Raw genomic sequence first — 15,758 nt, forward strand, 5'->3', positions numbered from 1 at the left:
AAACATGTCTAGGGTTGCTAGTGGGGCAATAATGACATGTAAGTCTTGTTTCGTATATACCTGGATATCTCTTATCTAGACAAGCATCGAAACACTGACTACTGCTCCCTGTGTCATGGATTTTCAAGGTGAGGTAGGACCCGATGAGGCAGGAGTAGGCAAAAGCAAAATTTAATTAAACAAAAGGAAACACAAAGCGCTGCTGAGATGGCAGGAGAAACAAAAACAAAAATCAAAACTTTCAAAAAGACAAGAATGTGACACAACAAGACCAGAGCTAGGAAACACATGGAAATGGTGGAAAACAGTATGATGTGACAGAGGACAAAGGGAAAAGCAGGACTACATATACACACACACACACACACACACACACGCAAGGGCAGAGGAGACACAGGTGAAAACAATCAGGGCGGGGCAGACAATTACACAGGTGGGAAATCACAGGACAGGAAGGTGACGAGAAACAGGTGAAACCAATCAAGACGGGGAAGACAATCACAAAGGCGGGAAGATACAGGAAGGGACTCAAGACAGGAAACCAAGAATTTAACAAAATAAAACAGGAAACTGAAAAACATGAACGAAACTCAAAACATGAACACAGGAATCAAAACACAGAACCATAACACCCTGAAGCTAACTCATCAAGGCATAGCCAGTGGGCTACTTGATTTACCAGTAATAATAGTGTTATCATCCTCCTGCATTGCTTTGGGTAGCTGTGCCTCAACATCTTATAACAGAGTAAATGTTAATCCAAAAACTGCTTAAACTCTGGCAGAGCTGCTCTTGGCCTATATGAAGCTGTAAGGCATGACACAGATAAGTTATGAACTCTCCGTTACTTGAAAGGTCAGCACTGTTAGGACAGATTCTTACTCTCTCAGGAATGCAAATTCAAAACAAAACTTTACTCTGGTATATTCGCCACACACATTATCCTGCCTCCACAAATTAATCCACTCATCGTAGACTTGCACTTGAATTAACTGACTTATGTATTTGGATATGTTTGCTCTTTCAAATGTTGCTGGGACCACTTTACACCCACCTAACACTCAGTAAATTACTCTTAGTCTCCCCCGCGATTCGTTTATAAATTCACAATTCTAGTTACAATTGGATGAACGCCAGAGACTCTAATATTCATCTAAAGTAGTCACATGTATACTCTCAGAAGACAGAGAAAGACTGAGACTTTTGTGTTCAGGTCCTCTGCACAACCGGGGGAACCGCACCAGCACAGAAATATCATGTAAATCCACAGAATATCAATGAAATCCTCCGCTCCATGAATCTAAGCCAATATATGAACCCCCACCCCAACATGAAAATTGCTCTGAGCTGTGATTCACAAAAGTGTGCCGCTCAGATGTATTCTCCACCTCATCTCCAAGCAGGACGCCGACAACACGCGAGCGTGTGTCAAAACTATTTTGCATGATACCTGGAGAGAGGGAGCAGGAAATACAAACCATTTCACACGCGCTACACATGTGCATTTGCCAGTACACAAAGAACACTTAGCAGGCAAACAGAGCGTTCATGCGGGGTATTACTATTCATGAGGAATGCAGGGAGAGGGAAGCGCCGTACACGCTTGCTAGCATGCACGCCGTTGTTCTCTGAGCATTTACTCTGCTAGCTGTAGTTATGTTTTTCCTGCTGGGCGCTGGGGCTTCCAGCTCTGATGGGCCCGGATAAGCTCCCCAGAGTGCTGGCCCCGTGCAGTATTTATGAGGCCTGGCCATGTTTAATTCAGCCCCACTGATCTCAGGTCTATACTCAACCTGTGCTGATGCGGTGTGCCCGCAGCCGATGCATGATGGGTAAGAGGAAGTGTGGTGTCGAACAAGAATACCTACATCTTTAAAAAACAAGCTATTTCAAGTTGCAGCCGCTTCTCCAGACCTGCGTTGCCATGGTGATGACACGTACGCCATATCACGATTTGAGGACATCTCGGAGTTTTGCGATTTCTGCTGTTACAAATGATGCAGTGATCATGGGTGAACAAAAGTTATTAATCTTCTCTCCTCCGAGGCTGTTTGTTGACTGCCATCTTTACAGATTTAAATGAAGCGTCTCACGCGCACACGCTGTCGAGACCTCCGCAGTGCCAGTATTTGGTCATGTTCAGGTGGTGGGGTTGGGCATGGCTCGGAGCCCGTCGCTGTGAATGGAGCCCAGAGCTGCGCACACAGAGTCTCCAGCTCCACCCTCCAGCCCAGATTGGGCCCTCCTCTCTGGTGCAGGCTGTGGAGGAGGCTGGTTGAGCTGGCTGGAGCTGCTGGAGCTCGTGACTGGGTCAGAGCCAGCCAGACAGAGCCAAAGAGTCACACCATCTCCGTACTGGCAGAGCCTGTCCTCTATCTCATTATTACCAGCCGCTACAGGAAATGATGAGCAACCTGCTCATGTGAGGGAGGGTGTGTGTGTGCGGGATTGTGTGCATTTGTGTGTATGATTGTTTCCAAGCATGTGTGTTTTCTCTGATGGTGACCGCTCCCCAATGTAATCATATGTAAATCTTGGCATTTGTTTTCCACTTGTTATAGTAAATGTGTGTGCGGGTGTGTGTATCTGTGTGTGTTTTGGCTTGACCCAACAGTGTGACAGCCCTGAGAGGATGAAGATTGATCACCTAAGAACACCCCAGGGCTTGAATGACTGGCAGGGACGTAGAGAGATAGAAACAGATGAAGGAGGGGAGCGGCGGTGATATAGCAAAGAAATATAAGTCGGCAGAGCAGGGTAGGCGGGTGGGTGGAAGGGAATGGTTTACGGTAGAGGAGGGAGAGATAAAGGCGGAGAGAGAGGCAAAGAAACGGAGAGAGGAGGTGATTGAAGGAGATTGTTTTGGAGAGTGTGTGTGAAAGAAGATAGAAAGGCAGGGGAGGGAGATTGGGGCCCGTAGAACATGGATACATTTACCTGTGTGAGATAAATGACTATAGATGGCTGCTGCTGCTGCCACTGTGTGTATGTATGTGTGTGCGCGTGAGCGAGAACCAGCGAGACCGAACGCATTCCTCTGTGTGAACGCGAGCGCACATGTGAGTACATGTGTTGCGGCATTTCTCTGAGAGAGACCCTGATTTCCAATCGGTCCCTTGGAGCCTCTTGGCTACCTGATGCCAGGTTCAATCTCTCTCTGTGATCTCGGGACACCCCCCCTCCCCCGCACCCCGTGCTCGCTACTCTATGGGCCGCAACTCTAGGGGAGAATTAAGATCGCTGAGAAGGCTGCAGCATCTCAATTTATCTGGAAAGAGCAGCAGAGGGTGGGTTTGGGAGCGGGAGGGTACCATAGATTACTTTCAAATGCATTACAGTGGGGACAGATACGAAGCTGCTACCTGTGGGAACCACGGGGGGTGAAGAAGAAGAAGGAGAACAGCGAAATGATCCATTCTCAGCCCGGGAAGCACTGCTGCAACGCGCATGGGAGCTACATAATATTATGCAAGGCTTGTTAATGACACAACCTTGCATTCATACAGTATTTACTGTTGTATCCAACAATTTTATGCAGAGGTATTACCCAAACAAACTTCTCTACTTTTTAAATGAACATTCACTTTTATCTGCAATTAATTTTAAAGAGCAAACTCAAAAATGTTTATCTATACCAGACACAAACTGCAGGAGCAAACGCAGATAGTGGCTCCAAGACATGTCTGGTTCAAATTTTTTTAACTCCTCTTTAGAGAGTCAATCTTATTATTATTATTATTTCTTAACAAGTCATGATCTCGACTGTTCAATTAAAACGTCCCGGTTGTGACTCGCCACCCGTTCCTTTGATTGCAGAGGTCATGCACACCTACAGCTTCTTGTAGACAGTTGCGTGGGAGGAAATGTCCAAAGGTAAACACGTTCCATTGCAGCAAACTTAAGTAGAATTGCTTTTCAGTCCTCGGTTCATTTTAATAAATAAATAAATAGACAGAAAATCACACTACCATTTATGTTGCCTCAGTTTTTTAGCAAATCATCAAAGATGCATGAGTAATAGATTTTAATATTTTAGCTTGTTATGAACATCAGTCAGCCTCACAACTTCTCAGTGTCCTCCTTCACAGCGGTTCTCAGCAAATGCCCACTCCGCCGTGTCCATCTGCCAATTTTTGTTTCCCCGCTACAACTGTAATAGGCGACAATTCTCAAGACGCCGTCCTTGAGCATCCTCTGCACCCCTTTGTTTCGTTCTCATATCTGGCCGCTTTTCAGTCACTCCCGTGCCGAGCCGACCTCCGTTAATTGTCCTCTACATCTGATGGTGGTTCTCGGAGTGCTATCCTGAGCGACCACATGTTTGCGAGAGCTGAGAGAGTGAGCCGTGCGCGGCGCTTGTGTTCGCGCGCGCACGTGGACATGCAAAAGCGCGCGTGTTCGCCCGCTCGGGGGGGAATGCGAGCTTTGACTTCCTGCTAATTACCCAGCATGCTCTCTGTTCTGTGGTTAATTGTCCAGGTCCTCCTCTTCTCTCAATGGGGAACAGGACTGGAACGGAGTGAAAACGCATCCTCTCTTCCTCTCCCTGTCTGTCTTCTAATCTGTAGCCCTCATCTCCGTCTTCTATTTGTCTCTGAGGTCACTGTCGGTTCGACGAGGATGCAAATTAAACATTTGATTGCACACGCAGGGCGATGCCGTGGAAAAATGCCCTCCTGAATTTCTGCGTCGGTGCGTGGGCGTGTGCCTATGTCTTAGTCTGTGCAAATGTGTGTCAGTGTGCGAGCTTTCCATATGCGAGTGTATTGCATGCGTGAGACAGGATACATGACGGGGAGGTGGCACTGGTTAAGGGGATCTCTGTCAGCTCTCTCTAATTATGTCTGACATTTCCATGCTGGACCACTGTCAAAAATTCCACAATATTCGCACACTAATGCACAAACACGCATACAAGCACACACACACACACACACACACACGCCCCAGCCTAATGATACAGAGTTGTGATTGCCGGCTGCCTGCTATGATAGAACCCCTCCATAGTCCTAGGCAACATAAATCAATGTCAATTACCTCCCCAGAGCACATTAGACACTTTCCATTCCTACTTGTAATTAGTATGGCCCATAGACATATTCCCATCACACACCAAGCTCGCAGTGGAGCTTCCGCACACAAACAACAAAGCCAGAGTATAAAATGAAATCAGTGTGCAGGTTCAAATGCATACCGGCACATTGAATCATAAGCACCGCGTAGCACAGAACGCGAGCAATTCACCAGCTCACCCTCTCCCTGCATTCACACACGCATTAGGAGGAACGTAATTAATTACCGCTGGCCTTGCGATCACACAGCGCGTCAACGCCTGTGAAAATTAGTTGAAGCGAAAAACACATGCTGCTTGACCTTGGAGAGTGTGCTTTTGTGCATATACACATACATGTGCATTCTTGCATTTGGTGGGGGAGTAAGGGTTTATGCATGCATAATAAAATTGATGGCGGTGACACTGAGAGTGTGGTATTTTTAGACAATAACCTCATATTTTATTTATTTTTTTATTTTTTTTGCGTGCCATCTCCTCGTGCTCTTTCAGCCTCTATCTGTCTGGAGTATTCTTCTTTTTTTTTTTTTTTTTTCCTTCCTGCCTTTCCCTTTCGCCTATTTTCCTCGCTGTCACGCTGCCTGCCTTGACAGGTAAAGGGAGAGGAAGGAGGATGGAATAGGTGGAAGGGGAAAAAAAAGAGAAGAATCCAACAATAAGTGGCATGAAATGATGACAGAGAAAGAGGAGAGACGGAGCACAGACTGGCTGAATAATTGACAGAGAGTGGAACGGCGCTCCCAAACCAAATCTTCATGCTCGGAGCACATCACCTGTTTTCACCGACTGTTTTCAGACCGGCTGACACATGTACAGACACACCGCTAAGAAGAAGCCACAGTGATTAAAGACACTGGAAAGATAGGAGGCCGCAAAGTGCACTTAAGCACAGTTTTAAATCCAATCATCCGATTCAGTAACAGTGGTGGGTAATTACTGGTCCGCTCCTACTCGCCCGTCTAAAACGAAGAGAGAGAGTGAACTATGGAAGAAAGAAGACAGCAAGTGACACACGTCTATTCAGATATGAGTCACATGTCTCGGTTCAGGCAGCAAAGACAAAACATATATCTCGTAGAATCCACTTGACTCCATTTGACAAAGAAAAACCTTGTAACGTAGCTTTGTATTGTATTGACATGCTTGATATGATCCCCTGGTCAAAACATTAAAAATTACGCTGTCAGAGGGAGTGCAGCTAGATAGCTCTTCAATTTCCCAGCAACAGCTCGGCTAGACTTAGAATCAATTCAGCACTGAGAGCATGAGATGAAAAAGCCGTGGTCGGCATAGTGGCCAAATGTTTGCCCACAATGTTTTGTATCCTAGGTAATGTCTTTTTACATTTTATATTTTAACATTAGCTACCTGTTGTTACCGGATGACTCGCAATAATGTTAGCCTATGCTTTGTTGGTTTATTCCCTCATGATTTATTTAGGACTTGCCTGTAGTGGGTGGTAGAACGCCCTTTGGATTTCATTATGGGGCATGTTTCAACCAGCGCAGATAAAAAAATAAATAAAAATACCTCGGCATGCAATTGGATTGTCCCACAAGCAATCAGAGCCAATATCGTTGTAACCAAATTCAACTCCACGGTGCACAGTTCGGTTCAATTCAGTTTTTATTTATATAGCATCGGTGACACTACAAATTGTTTCAAGGCGCTTTACAGAACCCAGAGCACGCACGGCGAGCACTAAGGCGATGGTGGAGGGACGGATAACTTCCCTTTTATCAGGAAGAAACCTTGTGTAGAACCCAGCGGATATGGGGGGACCTCTCTCCCTGAGGCCGGACAATTAGAACCGGTGACGTGAATGACTGCGTCACCGACTCACCGTTACCTTTTTTTGTACATCACCAAACTTTGGGCTGGCTTCCGATCTAGTTCAGGACTTGACACGAGACTTGCCGGACTTAATTTGGGCTCACAACCATTTATTTGGTAAGATATGTCAATATTGCAGAAATAAAAAGGAAGTTTGATTAGTTAAAGAGACATGCAGTCAATTTTTTTCCCACAAACTATTGGATGTGGCCAAATTTTAGGAAGAGAGAACAGGTGGTGAAATAATTACAAATCCTACATCCCAGTTAAAAGACAGACTTGTGTGTTCATCTCTGACCTACTTTACTTAGCGTAGTTTTCCCGTGTGCCTCCAAATAAAGTGGTAAAGGTAATCTAGTTAAAATGTTGGCTTGTTTTCTCCCTGTCAGAGTATGTTAACACGTTTCCAGATCACAGTAATTACTTTGTTGAGTGTAATGTTATCATATTAGAGCAGTTACGGAAAAGACATAATGGCATGTTGTAATATCCGAGAATATTCCATTAGCTCTCAAGAGCACCTGACGCCAAGGCCCTACGACTCGGGCTGTGTTTTTGAGGAAGTGAAGATCAGACAAAAATTTCCACTCCTTGCTGAAATGTCCCTCCTGCCAAGGTCAGAAAAAAATCACAAGGATAGGAGTAGAAGGGCGGTCGTGCACACGCTCACAAACACACAAACAAGCAAGTTCTACAAAATCCGGTAGACGTAAACTCTTTTTTTTCATCAGTCAACTCCAAGGCAATAAAGTGACCTTCCCCTCTGATATGTAGCACTCACCTGAGGGCTTGGTTCTGTCGTACCACCTGGGGTCTGTGTAGGGGCAGCGCCTTACTCCTCACATGTGTCACAAAGGATGTCACAAAGGTTTCACGAAAGTCCTTCTTACTCTGTCCTTTAAAAAGAGAGTCCTTTCTTTTTTTCTTCTAAAGCAACAGTGTGCCTTCAAGGTCAGATAGGAAAAATCTGAAAGGAGGGACGGGGGCATTTTCTAAGGAGAGATCGGCGAAAACACATGATTAAACAAAGAAGAAGCTGAAGAATAGGAGAAGGAGCGGAGTGGCAGGGAGAAAATATCACATGAGAAATGTGCGGAGAAGGGGAGGGAGAGCTGTGAGAGAGAAGAGTTGGGTGAGCAGGTGCGGTGATAGCAGAGGATAATGGGTAATATGAGCAATGGGATGATGGTTCAAATCCCTCTTTTATCCTCTCCCTGAGCTCTGACCCCACCTGGACAATGAGGACGGGAAAGGGGGACGGCACTGATCCTCTCCAGCCATCCAGGGCGCGAGCGAGGAATCGTAAGTGGGGTGAACGGAAGAGAAGCGAGGGCACGAAAAGGAAAGAAAAAAAAAAAAAAAGGGTAAAGCAGGTGGAGGTTAAAAAGAGACGTTGGACTGGAACAGGGCGGAATTGGAGACACAATCAGTTCAAGGATGTTCCGACCCATATGGCAGGAAAGGTTCATCGGAAAGAAAAATTGGACAGAAACTCACACGTATGTGACCCTGTCATCTGGACTCCAGCAATGATTAGGTGCTAGATTGGTGTGTTTACCTTCTCGCAGAGCTAACAAGTTATCTTGTATAGAAAGTATGAACTGAAATCATTTCTCTTTCTATACGTGGAATGACCTTTTTTCTCCCTTTTTTTTCTTTTCTCCAGGCACTTCTTGTTCAAGACGTCGTCCGGCACTACCCCTCTCTTCAGCAGCTCCTCTCCTGGTTATCCTCTGACCTCGGGAACGGTGTATTCCCCGCCCCCTCGCCTGCTACCCAGAAACACCTTTTCCCGCTCAGCCTTCAAATTAAAGAAGCCGTCCAAGTACTGCAGCTGGAAATGCGCCGCGGTGACAGCCATCGCCACCGCTGCCCTGCTGGCCATCCTGCTGTCCTACTTCATTGGTGAGTGAACGCGCGCATATAAAGTATAAATTATTCATGAAGAGGGTTAATTGCGTTTCACATGTGTTAATTAGAGGGTTTCTTTTGTTGAGAAGAACACACATATATATATATATATATATATATAAATAGCCATGAATTGCTGTAACACAAGCTAGTGCACACATAAACAACTCTTTTATTTCAGGTTGGTTAGTCCAGCTTGCTTTGGGCTGATTGACAATGCATGAACTTTATTCTTTGTATTCTTTCTACACCACAATAAAAAAAAAAAAATCCAAGCTAGCAGCCTGTCATGGACACAAAGTAAATTCAGAAGGCGTTAGCTTTGTCACTTTAGTCTTGTGGTGCGCTGTCAAAATCGGCCTCAGCAGGAGCCTTGGCTTCAACTCAGCATCAGTAAACAACCAGTCAAACAGACAGGAAGATACATAAACCGCAGCATACTGGGCCTGTTTCTCTGAGCAGGTATCAGTCAAGGTAGGAATTCCTAACAGACCCAGCAGGAAAGTGGATGTTTTGCACTGATCTGGAGCAGAACGCAGGATAGTCATACTTAAAGGAATGGCAGATACTCAGAGGAGAGCACTTACCGAGCACATCAGGAGATTCTGATGGCTGTCTGCTGGTGGATCTGTGGAAGAGAGCGAGAGCGTCGCTTAGAGTGCGTGGGAGTGCGCGTGGGCACGGATTTTTATTCCTTCTTGACCTCATTCGCTGGTCAAGATAATGCAGACCTGTCTATCTGTGTGTGTGTGTTTGAGAGAGAGAGATAAAGAAAGAGGAGGAACAGAAAATGAGAAAATGTAAGTATGTCTGTGTGTGTGTGTGTCTTTGTGTGTATGTGTGTGCAAGGAGGCAGATGTGCCACGGAGCCCCTGATTGGCCTCTTACCCCAGAGACCAGAGTCAACAGATGGGAGGATCTTAGGAAACAGTGGCATCAGCAGAAAGAACAACCCCCTCATCACCTCTACATACATTATTAATATATTTTTACATTATTTATAAATATATATATATATATAGTTAGTTATTTATAAATCACCATCCGTCTATCCATCCATAATGAGTTTCTGTATGTATGGGTCGTAGCCACCCCTACCTGCTCATCTGGATGTGGCCAGATTGTGTGTGTGTGTGTGTGTGTGTGTGTGTGCGCGCACCGTGTGCGCCCGTGTCCAATATGTGTGTATTTGTGTGTTTTGTGTGTCCCCCCTGGAATGCCCTTGAGAGCGGTGTGTGTCCTCCAGAACAGATCAAGGCCCCTTGCCTGGGGCACACAGACAGATCCATCCTCTCCTGAGCTTTACACAGTCACACTGGACTGGACAGCCACATATGGAGCTGCAAAAACAGGAGTGGGGAGGAGAGGAAGGAGGGCCACAACTATCACAAAGTGCAACACTGCCCCCCCCCCCCCCCCCTACACACACACACACACACACCCCACACCCCCACCAGACCAACACAACCACCAACACAGGGCAGGGATGTATGAGAGAATATCGAAAACTCAAAAAGGCAATTTGGAATTTTTTGCAGGAGTTCACTTGGTTCATTAACGACACAAATATTTGTTTTTATCAGAACATATAATTGTTAATTAAAGATAAAGACTTAATTAGGAAAATTATCGAAAGAACATCTGTTTCCGAGCCTAATTGCTGCCGTTACTTCTTTTACAACTACATCAGAGTTGTTGCACCAATTTGGTACTTCCCAGATACATGCAACTTGTTAACAACAGTGAGAGTGTCTGTCTTATTAATTGGTAATATCAGCTTGTTAACCATACCAACAGATTAGTTTATTTCTAAATGTATTTAGGAAGGAAACGTGTACTGTATCCAAATACTGTGCAAGAATACTATGTAATGCTGCATTTCTAATAGAATTGGAGCTGCAGTAGTCTCTTATCATTTCCCTTTAAGCTCCACTTTCCGTGTATTTGTTTTCTATTTTATTATATACCAAACGTATGCGCTTTACCACCAACGTACTTGTCCAACTGGCTATAATTCAGTAAGCTGAACAAGACTAAAATGATATTTTATTGTTATTATTACTTCTGCTAACTGCGGGGCCCCTCTCCAGTGGTTGTAAGGAAATGTTTTGCTCTGGTGTTTTGTCTGTGCCGAACAGAGCTGTAGCAGTGCTGCCAAGCCTGAAACCCTTGTGTTTACCTAGCTTTTTGTAGCGTTAATCGTGCAGCAAGTTCACTACTCATAAGGGGGATTTTGTACTTCCTTGTGTGTGTGGGGGTGTGTGTGGGTGTGTATGTGCGCATATATGTGTGTGTGCACGCGTGTGGGCCCAGCATTCACTGGGGGAATTGTGCAGAGCACCCAGAGCCATGCAGCGTGAAGAGGACCCCTCTGAGGCGTCCGCCCAGGAGCCCACTCATAAATTACACCGGGACACATGTGCCTGAGCAGCACTTTTCTTTTGGTGCGTGTGTTTGTGCGTGCATGTGTGTAAGTACTCCTGCCTCCCACGAAAAGTGCGCTCACAATGTGTGCGCATCTGATTTTGAGGCTTTGAGGGGTGTGCCGGCTTTCAAAGTTTTATTTTTTTTCTTCGTTTTCTCTTTTTCTTTCTTTCATATTTTTCATCTTTTTAAAGACCACAAATAAAGCTTCAAAAATTTCTCAACAATCTTCCAGAAGCACACACACGTGTACATGCTGAGAACCTTTAAGAAAGGCGGCATGCTTCAGGAGCACGGCCGCCAGTCTCTCTTTGAAGCTTATTCACTGGTTCCTACTCTTAGAACCGAGCCACGAGGATGAGATAAACACACACATGTACACAAAATGGATAAAAGCATGTGCAGCTGTGAGTCCGTGCGTGTCTGTATATTGTGCGTGTTTGTATGCGTTAGATATTCGTGAGGACGGGCGGTTGCATTTTCAGCTTAAGAGTTTTGTTCCAAACTCCAGTGGAGTATGGCCTCCTCTTTACGTGTGAAGGAATGACTGAACGGATGGAGGGAGGAGGATAAACGAGAGTGCTTGTTCTTCATTCCCCCGGCGTCTTGTTTGCTTGCTCCGCATGGAGCACCGGAGCCAAAGGAGAGGTGGTTGCTAGGATACAGGTGAACGGTTGGCATACAGGAGAGAAGACAGGTCCATCATTGTGAATGGCAACCTGGAGAGAGCGAGATAGAGGGGGAAAAAAGGAGAAGGAATGGAGTAGAGGTGGTGCATAGAGGGCAGAGGGAAAGGTAAAGGGGAAGGGAAAAGAAGGATTGATCAGCGGGGAGACGGAGGAGGAGAGGGCTGAGGCTGATGTGTCACTGTCAGCACCGTAAGGCTTGAGAGCGCAAGATTGGCGGGGAGGGAGTGAGGTCTGTTGTTTGCACTGCCGAGAAAGAAGGGAAGATGATGGGGAGGAGGAGTGGGACTGGCAGGACAGCCAGGTGTGCAGAGGAGAAACTCAGGAGAGGTAAAAGGAGGAGAGATGAAGGAGAGCGCGGCCTCCTGAGGCTTCTGTCACCTGGAATATCTGTGGGACTAATGTCTCCTAATTGATCACAGCGAGCAGAGAACAGAGGGAGTGTGACAGAGACGAAAGGACAGAAAGGGACTGGAGGACAAGAGCAGGCGGGTGATGACAAAGGAAGTTAGAAGGGATAAAAAAGGGAGGAAGTGCGAGAGCCTCGGAGGACGGGAAATGTACAGAAGGAGGAAAAACAGACAGAAGAAGAGATGCACTGTGGTTAGAAATGAGAGGAGAGGCTGGTTTGATAAATGAAAGATCGAGGACATGTCAAACTAGTTGCGTCCAGGTGGACTGTTTTCACATACCAATACATATACACACACTCACAAGCGCGCACGCACACACACACAGGTGTGCCCTTGACTGCAATGAGTAAACTTGCTAGCGGGCGCTTGTGTCACCTTTGCGGGAGTGTTTCGTGTGATTGTGTGCGTGTGTGTGACTGCTGAATTTGTCGGGCACAGTGGCATACTCCACATGGTATTGTCACCACTGATGAATGAGAGTACACACACACACACACACACTCGCACACACGCAGACACAGTGTATTTTTAGTCTTACTTTCAGCTCCCCTGTCTGTTGATTAAACAGACCCACACGCTCACACACGCTCACACACAGATGCACTGTCATCGAGTGTGACCTTCATGCCTCTAAGCCGACCACTTTCCATCCATCACGGGAGTCGTGCTGTTCCAGACTGATCACAATCGCTTACTGCCCATTCTTCCCGGTTCTAAGTGTCTCACTTCAGTGCATTCATATCACAGTCGTCTTACATAACGTTACATGTTAATGATTTTGCGAGCGCGAAGCTAAAGCTAAATTTGCTCAGTAATTTTTCTAGATTTATATATTCTGAATAATAATAGTAACAGAAAATTATTTTCAAATTAAGAGTTGGAAGAACATTAAATCGTTAAAGCAATATTTAGGAATATTTCAAATCTTAATTCAGGATTTTCAAGCACAAATACAACATTTGTTCTTAATTCTTTTTTTTTTCACACAGCCCCAGAGCGGATTTGGGAAAATAACACACAAGTCCATGCTTCTGGGAGTAAAAGTAAAATGATGAGGAAATGCAAATAAGTTGCTAATTATGTGCCAAAGTTGTTCTGAATTGGTTATGTTCCCTTTTTGGGTTGTTTTATTTGAATATTTTTTGATACCCGAGGGAGTAAAACCAGTCATTATTTTAAAAAGAATTATTAAAAGTGAAAAAATATAATCAGAAAAGCTTTTGTATAAAAAAATATGTTCCTCTTCTTTTCTATTGTATCAATCGTCTCTCAGAGCGGGACTGTATTTTTAGTACGTGTGTTGAAGAGATAACGCAAAATAGTTAGTGGATTGTAAATTTTTTAGAAGAAGGTCGGTACTTTTCCCGTACTTTCTCCCGTATTTTTTCAAAAGTTGAAAAAAAAAAAAACTCATCTTGGCGGTGTCAGCTGGTGACTTGTGTTGGACCTGCAGGTCTTACAACGTGGCTGCTTTCCAAACCTAGCTCCTTGACCCAAAGTCCACTCTCACATTGCATGTGGCTTCCCTTCTGCTGATCCAAGGTGGAACAGCTAGAGGTCAGGATGTGTCGCTCACGGCGGCGTGGGTGTTTGTGTACGTATATATTTGGTGTGTGTGCGCGCCGGGTGAATGCGCGGCTGGGCATATGGTGAATGCAGGAACCTGGGCATAAGGATCAGACGTGGAGCGTGTGTCCGCAGCAGCAGGGCCTGTCGCACTGATAAAGGTTAGGATCTTACCACACGCTGCCAGTCCAGGAAAAGGGGGCAGAGCATGGCCAGGACCGGGCGCAAGGTGCTATACCATCTGCACCAGAGGGATGAATGGGTCACCTGCACTGGTCGGGTAATACAAAGCAGGGTGCACAGTTGTTTAAGTTGTAATGCCAGTGTTCATCCTCTGACTTTCTGTTTGTATACTTGGAGTTTCTCTACGTGCTCAGGAAGATCTGCCTCGCTGACGTCATTGCTCAACGGTGTTCACTTTGGCTGCATTAGCGCGCATGGGCTCATTTCATTCAGTTATTTCCTCATTCATTTATTCATTAGTGCGGGTCTTATCTGGCCTTAATCGTTAGTCCAATTAGGCCCGTGGTGCTTCACTAGTCCAGTGTCTGAAACAGGAGATGGATGAAGTCGAAGTGAAAGAAATTGCTGTCCTCTCCTCTCTAGCTGTCTCTCATTTTCTTTCAGTTTTCTCCGTCTCTTGGCCTCCAGAACGTACTCTTTCCCCCGTCTTTCGTCCTCACTCATTCTCTCCCACTCTCTGATCTGTGATAAGATAGCATAGTTCCTCATATCCTGTTTCTAATACAGATCGATGAGAGGGAAAGGACCGAGGTAGGGCGGGATGAGACGAGGCAGAGTGGGTTGATGCGGGAGAGGGAGGGTCAGGGTACAGATATCTGAAGAGGAAATGAGGATTCAGAAAGGAGGACATCACTCAGATTCACATCTCTTTTCATTTAGCCAATCACGCGGGTGCACGCGCGCCCCCGCTCGAGCTCGTGGCCGCATCTGCGTCAGGCTGTCTCAATGTTTCAGTGCCAATAAGGAAGCCATTTTGGCTGCATGATTGAGTGAGTTGCAGGTAGGAGCTGCGAGCAACTCACGTAACCTTATGTGTTGCAGTCAATTACAGTTCAGTTGCATCAGCTGGGTGAGGAGGTCCCGTCGGGGGTTGCAAGCGTGCGCGCGCGCTTGTTGTTAATACCATGCAATTTTCAGCATGCATACGCAGATCCACGCACACACTCAGGAGCAGACAAATTGTCTCTCTCAGTGTATATGACCCCCGAGGGCAGCAGCCAACCGCCGCCCCCGTCCCTCTGTCTGAGACTCTAAATGATCTCAGCAAGCGGCGCATTCAAAACTTAGCCGAGAGAAAAGGCTGCTTTATTTATAGATTGCATAAGTGGATATTGTGCAGTAAATTCTAAGAAAAATCTCAAATGGACTGGATGTCGAGAACCCGGGGCAGTACACTGTTCCTCCTTCACTCTCTCCAATATTAAGGGTGAGGAAGGTGCAAGTGCTACAGTTAGACACAGGGAAGGGGATTGTTTTTTGGGTTTTTTTTAGGTGGCTGCTTTTTGTGCATGTGTTTGTTCTGGGCAACTGCTGAGTGAGTGCCTCAAGAAGCAGGAGAAGGGGGGGGGTGAAAGGTAGAAAAGGCTTCCTAAACCAATTAGAAGCCAAGCCAAGGATAGGGGGCTGGTCTCAGCTACAATTACTGCCCTAATTGAGGTCAGAGTTGTTAATTTAGTGGTGAATTAGAACAGTTAATATGCATTTATCACGATGGCCAGGGGAGAAGACAAATGAAAGTGTGTTGCCCATGCGTGTGTGAGCGCATACGCTTGTGCTCTTTGTGTAATTTGACTTGCATTGCAAGAGACTGCGCACAGGAAAAAAATTAAA

The 15,758-nt window shown here is 45.7% G+C and overlaps 1 protein-coding gene across 1 annotated transcript in view; it reads left to right on the forward strand.

Annotated features, from left to right (window-relative positions):
- tenm2a (teneurin transmembrane protein 2a) overlaps window positions 1-15,758 on the forward strand; it is a gene marked incomplete at its 5' end in the record, with an annotated part of 148,820 nt that overhangs the window by 96,312 nt on the left and 36,750 nt on the right. Inside the window, one exon of the mRNA XM_084550254.1 lies at window positions 8,571-8,809. Within this exon, the coding sequence (XP_084406380.1) occupies window positions 8,571-8,809 (239 nt within the window). The remainder of the gene's footprint in view (window positions 1-8,570; window positions 8,810-15,758) is intronic.

Source organism: Chelon labrosus, assembly GCF_963514085.1.
Source record: "Chelon labrosus genome assembly, chromosome: 8".
In the NCBI taxonomy this organism is placed as follows: Eukaryota; Metazoa; Chordata; class Actinopteri; order Mugiliformes; family Mugilidae; genus Chelon; species Chelon labrosus.